At 39.3% G+C, this 10,420-nt stretch overlaps 3 protein-coding genes across 3 annotated transcripts; 2 read left to right on the forward strand and 1 right to left on the reverse strand.

The window, feature by feature from the left end:
- The first annotated feature begins 4,679 nt into the window (after positions 1–4,679).
- LOC117993929 (uncharacterized) lies at positions 4,680–5,030 on the forward strand. The gene has a single exon (XM_034981812.2). It carries the CDS (start codon positions 4,830–4,832, stop codon positions 5,028–5,030), a length of 201 nt encoding a protein of 66 aa, XP_034837703.1. The 5' UTR covers positions 4,680–4,829.
- Position 5,031: 1 nt separating this feature from the next.
- PIG-M (Phosphatidylinositol glycan anchor biosynthesis class M) lies at positions 5,032–7,091 on the forward strand. The gene has a single exon (XM_034981795.2). It carries the CDS (start codon positions 5,032–5,034, stop codon positions 6,340–6,342), a length of 1,311 nt encoding a protein of 436 aa, XP_034837686.1. The 3' UTR covers positions 6,343–7,091.
- Positions 7,077–9,989, reverse strand: Tim10 (translocase of inner membrane 10). The gene is made up of 3 exons (XM_034981811.2): positions 9,849–9,989; positions 8,794–8,984; positions 7,077–8,007 (listed from the first exon to the last, which is right to left on the reverse strand). The coding sequence occupies exons 2-3, from the start codon at positions 8,933–8,935 to the stop codon at positions 7,868–7,870; spliced, it is 282 nt and encodes a 93-aa protein (XP_034837702.1). The 5' UTR covers positions 8,936–8,984; positions 9,849–9,989; the 3' UTR covers positions 7,077–7,867.
- Positions 9,990–10,420: the final 431 nt, after the last annotated feature.

The following is a 10,420-nucleotide window of genomic DNA, read 5'->3' on the forward strand; positions in this document are numbered from 1 at the left end:
GTCTGTTCGTATTACCATTAACCCCAGCCTTGGCCTTGATACAATATTACAAAAACATGTTTTTGTAAATAATTTAGTTGTAGAGAATTCCTTTAATAACAAGACAAAGTTAATTGCTGAGTACCTAGGTACGTCTCGATTCAAATTACAGTGCTGTTGTGGCATAATATTCTTACGTTTCAAATTCAAAAAGAGTTCTCGCGGCTGTGGAAAAAGGCAACGCTTTGGAAAATACCCACATCCGATAAATTAAGGCAAAACCGAGTCATCATTGCGGCTCGCATTTCTTCACTCCGCACACACTCCACCAATAGATGGTGGGTATCTTCTATTAAACCACAAGTTGAACAATTTTTTGAGTCTACCTTCTTCATTAAATATTTAAAGCTATTTAGTGGAGTGTGCCCGGAACGTAGTCTGAGAGTAAAATATAAAACACTGTACCTATATGTTACATACTAAATATAATGGGTGGCATAAAATATACACAGACGGGTCTAAAACCAGTGATTCAGTTATGGTACATTTCAAATACTGTACGCACTACGCATTAGAGTAAATAGTGCCTTTCTGTGTACCTACGTGAAATGTAGGTTGTGTTGTGTTTACTTTGCATCACATTGCAAATGCGTCCACACTGTAGAATGTGTGTACTAATTGGACACATGTGTTTCAGATACTCGGTATGGGTAGATAACGATCTAATTACCAACATGAGACTGACTGATTAATTGATTAGCAGATCTGATAACACCTGTAGACTGTATAAAAATAGATGAGTATTTAAAATACCGGCATCATAAATACAGGTCTTGTACCTACATATATATTACAAAATCTTCATTGATATCAAAATACTTTTTTTATACATGGCATAATATTGTATTATCAAATCTTTGAAAAGAGCAACCGCCGAGTTTCTTGCTGGTTCTTCTCGGTAGCTGACGATTCAAAAATACTTGTAAAAGTTTAATTGAATAAAAATATTTATTTTATTTTATGTTAACCCTCGAAAACCCTGAAAACGACACCCATGTCGATTTTTTGTTAAAAATCCATGTCGGCCATCTTGGATTTAAAAATAAATAACATCCCGGAAAAGTGCACAATCGTTTAATACTTGATACATGCGCAATAATATGTATTTATGTAGGTGTGACACAAGGTGCCAACAAGTTCAAAAAATTCCCGTTGTGTAACAGTGTTACTCAACGGGAATGTTTTGAAATTGTTGGCACCTTGTGTCACAGTGTTACACACGGGGGTGTGACTCAACGGGAATAACCCCGAGCCGAGCGTGGACCGACGCACCATGGGAAGAGTCGACGTCGTCGTCCGAGACTTGTGCGCGATGCGTGGCTGTCCGTGGTCATAGACCGTGCGTGATAACCTGCAGAATCACGCGCCGTGGGAAGCCAGTATAAGGGTTCCATACAAAGTACGCTTATTATCTACTACAACAGCTAATGTCGGTGAAAAAGTCGTCGAAGTGCCTCGTATTAGCCTTTTAATAGCATTAAGTTCCATAAACTAGGGCAGACCACCAATGGGTACTTACCAAAAATAATCGTTATACCTTTAACCTGCGAAAACGTTTCCTATTGGGGTAAAATCAAAGATATTTATCTAAAGCAGACGGGACAACAATAGAAAGTGGGAGAATCTCGCTTTGATTAAATTATCTCAATCAATCAGTCTGTTTGTGTCCACTACTGGACATCTACCTGAGCTAGAGCGCGCTACCACTCGCAATGTAAACTATAACTCTTTTATAAAGCTCTAAGCGCAACTCACGCAAGCGGCGCTCGGTGCTCGCTAAGTCTAAAGGCGCCTTCAAATTTGCCGCAAAGTGCCGCGTGGAGCCAGCGCGGCTGTAGCGCTGCGGTCGCGCTGCTTTGTAAATTTCCAATTTGCCGCAGAGCGGGTGTACTCTGCGGCCGCGCGACGCGCGTCAGTTCGTCGATCGGACGCGGCCACTTTGCGGCTGAAGCGTTATATCTTATACACTGCGCTTGTTTGCAGTGTAGGTAAAGATAAAGCCGGTATTGCACTGGGCAGTGTGGTATGGTCAATGAAAATCCACTGCCTGGTCAAAAATGTCCTCTCTATTCACGTTGTCTCTACGGGTAAACAGTTTCGCCCACTCTTCCGTCGTGACGTAATCATTCGCTAAACTGAAGGTCAAAAGATGTACGTTGAACCGCTATCGCTATCAGAAGTTATCAGACACGTTTAAAAAGTTACAATTTTAAGCGAAATATTTGCAGTTTTAAATATTCATACTTAGACCTCAATAACTAAAAGTCTATATAGCAATCTGCATTTCATTTGGATAGCAAGTTGCAAAATTGCAAGCTTGTTATTTGTAGGTATGCAGGTATATGTAGGTACCTATGCAGCTGGTCGATTACAAAGATATTCAAACTCTAGATAGGCAAAGCTCAAAAAGTGAACACAAAGTACAGTACGCTGCCGAAAGTAATGTACATCGGCCTTTAGAATGACATTTCGGCTTTGTAGAGCGTTGTTTCTGTCACTCATACCTATATAACGTTTTATCGGTCTCGCTGACCGAGAAAGTGCTCTACAAATCTGCTATCTCCTTCTGAGACACATACAAGAGTGTACGCGGCCGAAAGTGATGTACCTTTAGAGATAGCAGATTTGTAGGGCACTGTCTCGGCCGTTGAGACCGACAAAACGTCATATGGGTATGAGTGACAGAGACAACGCTCTACAAAGCCGATTCTAAAGGCCGATGTACATTAATTTCGGTCGCGTACTGTACCTAAACCTTAAACGTCGAATATCAGAGGTTTGAATTTCACTATTATGTAATTTGTTGGCTTATATTCTTACCCACTTGGCACTCCAACCATAAGTATCAATATCACACATGTTTGAAATAGAATAAGAATGCCACGTGTAAAAAAATATGCCTTATATTATGCTTTCTGAATTCTTTGTAAAACATGCATAATCAAATGACATTGTGGTAGAAATGTTTGTGTCCAACTCCAAGATATAATACTGGGCTCTGAATACTGATTCGCTAACTCAGTGTCATGATAAACGATAGCCACGGAGCTCATTTGACATTTATTTTTAATCCATTGAAGGTTTTCTACGAAAAAAATTTTTAGTGCCACTCAATAATGCATCAATGTAGAACCAACCAATGTCAAATGAGCACGGTGGCTATCATTCAGTGTTAGACACTGAGTTAGCGAATCACCCCGCTGGACTCTGCCACCGTTTCGACTTTCGGAAAACAGATCGTGCGGGAAGAGCCGCCATGAAACTGCAGTTAGGTACTCTTTTCATTACTGGTCTGGGAGGCATTATGGCAAGGTTGATTTGGTGGGTCAGCATCGTAGACTGCATCATCACTTACCATCAAATATTGGCATAATATTCGCAGTAATTTCGCGGAATGCGAATGCGAATGCCTCAAATTTAGAGCCTCAATAGCTCAACCGGTAAAGGAGTGGACTGAAAACCGAAACGTCGACGGTTCAAACCTCGCCCGTTGCACTATTGTCGTACCTACTCCTAGCACAAGCTTCATGCTTAGTTGGAGAGGTAAAGGGAATATTAGTCATTTAACATGGCTAATATTCTTTAAAAAGAATGCGGATATTCGTTACATCACTAGTATGTATATAGATTTTGTGTAATTGCTCCAGAGAACAGCTTCCAAGAGATCCGCTGCGCGAACGTGTTCGAGGCGATGCGACAGTGTTGTCTGAAGCACAAGCCGGTGTCTCTAGTCTGCGACGGTTACCGCTTGGAGCCGCGCGTGTTTGCGGCGGCCACCAACCAGCCGGCCAAGAATACGTGAGGGTAAGATCCCTCGCCGCATGGAAGTCGCTGTGCGTATGCGCACGCAACGCAAACACACGGCAACTTCCATGTAAATTACAGATTCTAACGGTCGCCGTCGACCGAGTTGCCGGGCGACTAGTCGATAGTGCGTAATAGCTCTAATTGTTTTTTATTTAATTACTAGCTGATACCTGCGACTTCGTCCGCATGGATTTATGTTATTCAAAATCCCGTGGGAACTGTTTGATTATGCAGGATAAAAAGTAGCCCATGTCACTCTCCAGGTCTTTAGCTATACCCAAAAAAATCACGTCAAACCGTTGCTCCGTTGCGACGTGATTGAAGGATCAACCAATAAACCACCAAATAAACACACTCGCATTTATAATATGAGTTTGTGTCTTAAGCAATTAAATATCACTTGCTTTAACGGTGAAGGAAAACATCGTGAGGAAACCTGCATGTCTGAGAGTTCTCCATAATGTTCTTAAAGATGTGTGAAATCTGCCAATCCGCACTTACACAGCGTGGTAGACTATGGCCAAAACCTTTCTCATTCTAAGAAGAGACCCGTGCTCTGTAGTGAGCCGGTACAGGATTGATCATGATGATGATGACATATCCTACTTTAAAAATTTCTGACTACGTAACATAACTCCGAAAAATTAGAGGTGCGTGCCCGGGATCGAACCGGCGGCGACCCCCTGAAAAGGATGCCGACGTCTTAACCACTAGGATGTCAAGTGTAGGAATAAGGATAGGTATTAGGACTAAATCAATATTAAATTTTAAATTACAGATAATTATGGAAAGAAGACAACCCTTGAAACCACTCGGTCAAAGAAGTTGGATCTATAGATACCCGAAGACATTTCAAATCACATTTACTCTGCTCGGACTTAGCATTTTCTTCTCGAAACCCCTATACGACATCTTTATCCGGGAGAGAGTTGAGCCGGATTACTCCGAACAACCCACTACTTTCGCTCGACAACGCGCGGAGCATGGAGGCAGTCAAAAAAGCTAAGGACCGATTCGCGAAATACCCTCTTATTTACGCTAAATGTGCGAAACAAGGGTCTTTATACGCTAGATGTGTTCTACTAAGAGAAGATTCGGTTAAAAAAGACGATTGCGTGAAAGAATTCCAAGAATTCAACGCTTGTTTACAAATTGCATCCAAGGAAATAAAAACTAAGCTCTAAAATGAATTTTTTTACCAAATTTGTGAAGTATGACTTTCGTACGCACATAGAAGCTGGTGTTATGATCCGTGTAGCGCTAATTGTATTCAGTATATACCACGATAGATATTCTGCTGTACCGTATACGGATATAGATTATAAAGTTTTTACGGACGCGGCCAAGCATGTTTACAAAGGGGACTCCCCGTACAAACGCGACACGTACAGGTACAGTCCACTCATAGCTTTTATGATGTTACCGAACGTGTTTTACAGTCGAACTTTTGGCAAACAACTGTTCTGTTTATTCGATGTGCTCGTTGCTATTGCGGTAAAAGTTTTGGTTGAACGTCAGTTAAAACCTAAAGAGAATGCTTCGAATATTGCCAAATACTGTTCGTTATTTTGGATTTATAATCCGCTGAGTATTGTGATTTCATCTCGAGGGAACGCAGATTCCGTTCCATGCTTTTTCGTGATTCTATCTATACTTTTCCTACAAACGGATATAGTCAAAGGTTTCTCGAAGTACATTTTATCCGGAATTTTCTTAGGATTCTCGATACATTTACGCTTGTACCCTTTAGCGTTGAGTTTTCCGATGTATTTATCCCTAGGCGAATACAAAATCAATCGAAATACTAAATTGATAGCTGGGATTCTATCGCTAATGCCAAATAGAAAACAATTATTGCTAACATTCAGTTGCATTTTAACTTTGTTTTCTTTGACCTATGCAATGTATAAAATGTATGGATACGAATTTTTATTTGAAACATATATCTACCATATTTTTAGAAAGGATACAAGACATAACTTTTCGATTATATTCTATTATTCTTATTTGAACATGGACGAAATATCTTTTGATGGAGTGAAAACAATTTTGCAAATTTTCGAGGGTATTATTCTATTTGTCATAAGTTTAACGTTTGGGACGAAGCCTGAGACTTTGCCTTTTGCTCTTTTCTGTCAAACAGTCATTTTAGTTGCGTACAATAGTGTAATGACGTCACAATATTTTATATGGTTTTTGTCTCTTTTACCGTTGGTAGTTCACAATTTTAAAATGAAGGTATCGCAAGCATTTCTGTTGTTTGTTCTATGGATATGTTCTCAAGGAGCTTGGTTATTTTATGCGTATTTACTTGAGTTCAAAAGTAGGGAAGTTTTTCTTTTTATTTGGTTGAAAGGCATCGTGTTTTTCTGCGCGAATATTTATATTCTTGCACAGCTTATAAAGTGTTATAAACCTGGCTATGGTTTCGGACAAATTAGTCCAACTAATGAAGTTAAAGTTAAAAGCAAAGAAATGTTAAGTACTGGTACCTAGTTGTACTAGGTACTAAAAGTTCTAATTCCATGGTTAAAAGTCAGTAGTGTATACAACGGACTTAGATTGAGATCTAGAGCGCTCTTTGACTTTGCTCAGACTTACAGTGCTAAAACGAGACAGCGTTATACCGCTAGCATAAATCTGTCTCGCTTTAACTAAAACTAAATGCCGGCTTCCCACGGTGCGTGATATTGCAGACGGACGCGGACCGGATCAGCCCGCATCGACGCACTGTGGGAAGAGTATCGCCCGTGATAGCGCTGTGACACGTCGTCGACGAGCCTTGTGCGCGGTGCGTGGCTGTCCGTGGTCGTCGGCCGTGCGTGATAATCCGCACAATCACGCGCCGTGGGAAGCAGGTATATGTCTGAGCGTGATAATCCGCACAGTCACGCACCTTGGGAATCAGGCATACGTCTGAGCAAAGTCAAAGTGTGCTCCATAGATTTCAGCCTTTAGTTTAGCTGTAAAATGCATGTCTTTGACGTTGAAAATATTTTAGTTTCGCGTCATTTACACCTATAGTTAGGCGCCCTGTACATCTATAGCTAGAATAGATGCACTATAGTTTTGTTGTTAGTCTAGCTGTAAAATGCATGTGTTTGACATTGAAAATATTTTAGTTTCGCGTCCTTTACACATATAGCTAGAATAGATGCACTAGTTTTGTTATTAGTCTAGTTGACTGTTTAGTTTAATAGTTATTTAATTAGTATTTTCATGAAATTAAATATTATAATAATGTTTTCATAGTTTTATTTGTCTATACTAATATAATCAACACTAAATTAAAACAATAGTCTAGTCTAACTAAAAATGCATAAATTTCAACAAAAAAACCTAATATTTTGGTTAATATTTTGCAAACAATTTTTTATAACACCTATCGCAAACGACCGATAACAGAAAAACATTTACTATGAATTCTGTGGGTAGACTCGCAAATAAACAAGACAGTAAAAATTGGACAATTCTTCAGACAAAAATCGGTAGTCTACGTTAGGCCTAATAGAAAATGCACCAAAATAAAAATGAACACAGTACATTCAGTTTGAAATTATATCTAACGTTATACATAGTTCACATTTTTTTTAATATTGTCTACCATGTTATCATCATCATCATCATCTTTAACCCTTTGCCGGCCCATTACTAAGCACAGCTCTCTTAGAGTATGGAAAATGACAAGGAATTTACGAACCAAGGCGTGAGCCATGATTAGAATGAGTATGGAAAATGACAGAAAAGGGATTTACGAACCAAGGCGTGAGCCGTGAATCGTTAGGAACGAAGGAGATGGCTTGATATTTCTCTACCCTTCCATTTAAAATAGGAAGTTTCTAGGCAGCCACAAGTGGTCATTTAATAAAAACAATTATCCTGCCACTAGCTTTTAAAATTAAACCTTATCAGTTTATGTTAAGGAACAAAATGCTGAATCATTGCAAATCAATTCTGACTGATGTTATTATATTCTGTAAAAATAAATAAAGTAAACAATTCAGTGCAAGTTACATGTCTACTATTTCTTCTCTTGCAGGTTAATCTTAGTCAAATCCTCAGCCTCGCCTTGTGACATGTTGGATAGTTTCTTGCCTATTCGCTCATGGACATCTAGGTACTTGGCTACGCAGCGGTCTAGGCAGACTGATTCGCCTTTACCTGGAAAATATATAAATGAAACTTTTAAACTAGATTGTTAGCTCATAAGCTCAACTGTTGAGCGGGCAATGACCTAAACATTTCTCATGCAGAGACATGGGTCATGTTCGGTAGTGGGATGCGTTGATCATGATGATGATGGTAGCTACTAGGCTAGCTTGGTAGAAACCAGTTTAACACTAGAACTCATGCCAATAAACTAATCGAAACTAAGCAGTGCTAATCACTGTCTCACTCATACTTGTAAAAGTTTAATTGAATAAAAATATTTTTTATTTTATTTATTTATTTATATACACTATACATGGGTATACTAAGTTTAGTCTCATGGTATTTGACAGAGACTTGTGGTGGCCTGCTCTCACGAGTCAGTTGTACATGTGCGAATGGACCTGTGTGTGATACATCATCTCAATCTCTAGCCCCTAGACTATCTTAGTAGAAACCAGCTGCGCGAATGCGGTAGAATAACAGCTACAATGTCACGATCGCAATCACCTCTGATTGGTTGACGTTCGCTCACTATTGGCTACAATGCATTGTTGCAACAAGAATAGCAAATTTTCATTTTTCAGCAAATCACAACAATCGAGATTGTAATAATGATTGATGCAGGTTTTACAAAATCGCCCTATTGTTCAATACTTGTGACAATAAACTAATCAAAACGAAGAAGTACTAATCATTCTGTCTCACTCATGCACTATACACTGGAATAGTGTATAAGTGAGAAGGAATCTACGATTGGTTTATTAAATTTATTGGCAGGAGTTATATCACACTCACCAAGTTCAGCCTCGTGGTATTTGACAGGGATACACTTGCGGTGACATGCGCTCACGAGTCTGTTGTACATGTCCGACATCATCTCTATCTCTAGCTCCTGGACTAGCTGCAGCTTTGCGGGATCCAATTGTGGCATAGCCATTTTGCTGTGTTATCACTTATGTTAATAGAAATTTTCAGTTAAACTGCACCTGAAATTATACATTCTGTTTTAAAAAACAGTACCCTTATTATAAATGCGAAAGTGTTTGTTTGTTCGTTTGTCCTTCAATCACGTCGCAACGGTGCAACGGATTGACTTGATTTTTTTGCATGAGTATAGATAAACACCTGGAGAGTGACAACTTTTTATCCCGGAAAATCAAAGAGTTCCCACAAGATTTTTAAAAACCTAATTCCACGCAGTCAGTCGCGGGCATCAGCTAGTTATATTATAATTATAAAGATTAAACAATTGGGTATTTGACTACATCAAAAATAAATTATTTCTCAGTGATTATTACATAGAGGGTCTTCCAAAATACCTAAACTCCACGAACTTAGTTAGTTTTTAGTGTAATAAGCATTTCAAATTATTGAATATCGACAACCTCCCTGGCGCAGTGGTAAGCACTGTGGTCTTATTAGTGGGAGGTCCCGGGTTCTATTCCTGGCAGGGATTTGGAATTTTATAATTTCTAAATTTCTGGTCTGGTCTGGTAGGAGGCCTCGGCCATGGCTAGTTACCACCCTACCGGCGCAGCCGTGCCGCCAAGCGATTTAGCGTTCCGGTACGATGCCGTGTAGAAACCAAAGGTGTATGTGTTTAATAAACACTGCCATACTCCTTCCAGGTTAGCCGGCTCCCACCTTAGACTGCATCGTCACTTACCATCAGGTGAGACTGCAGTCAAGGGCTAACTTGTAGCTGAATAAGAAAATAACTAAAAAAGTACGTCATTATGATGTAACGTCACATTCCAGAATAACCCCATACTACGTGCGCGTTTTGACGTTTGATAAAAAGTTGCTGATTTGACTAGTTGTCAAATACTGTATTCTCCTTGGACACTTACACTCACAACTTCCTATATGAGTCCTCGTACTCTCCCTGGTTGGATTTGCGCATCCGTTCACGAGCTTTCATATTCTCCAAGCGATGAGCATCTATGTTTTTCTTGGCCAACACAAACAGAGACAGACTGGTTATCGTCACAGCTACCCTGGAAGACATTTTATGATTATTATTTTCAGTAGAATACTAAATGATGCATGGATTTCAGTTTATAAAAAACCTATGGGAACTCTTAGTTTTTCCAGGACAAGAATTATATATGCACTTAGAACTTCTTATGAAACTTCTCCATTATGTATTTTTGACGCTTATTATAAAGTAGCTTATGCTCGCGACGTCGACACGAACTTCAAACCCCTATTTTACCCCCTTAGGGGTTGAATTTTCAAAAATCCTTTCTTACCAAATTTCAGTCTGATCCGTCCAGTAGTTTGAGCTGTGCGTTGATAGATCAGTCAGTCACCTTTTCCTTTTATATCTATACTTCTATACTATTATATAAAGAGGTAATGTCGTTAAGTTTGTTTGTAGGGGGTAATCTTAGGAACTACTGAACCGATTTTAAAAATTCTT

The sequence above is a fragment of the Maniola hyperantus genome, chromosome 25 (assembly GCF_902806685.2).
Source record: "Maniola hyperantus chromosome 25, iAphHyp1.2, whole genome shotgun sequence".
Lineage (NCBI taxonomy): Eukaryota > Metazoa > Arthropoda > Insecta > Lepidoptera > Nymphalidae > Maniola > Maniola hyperantus.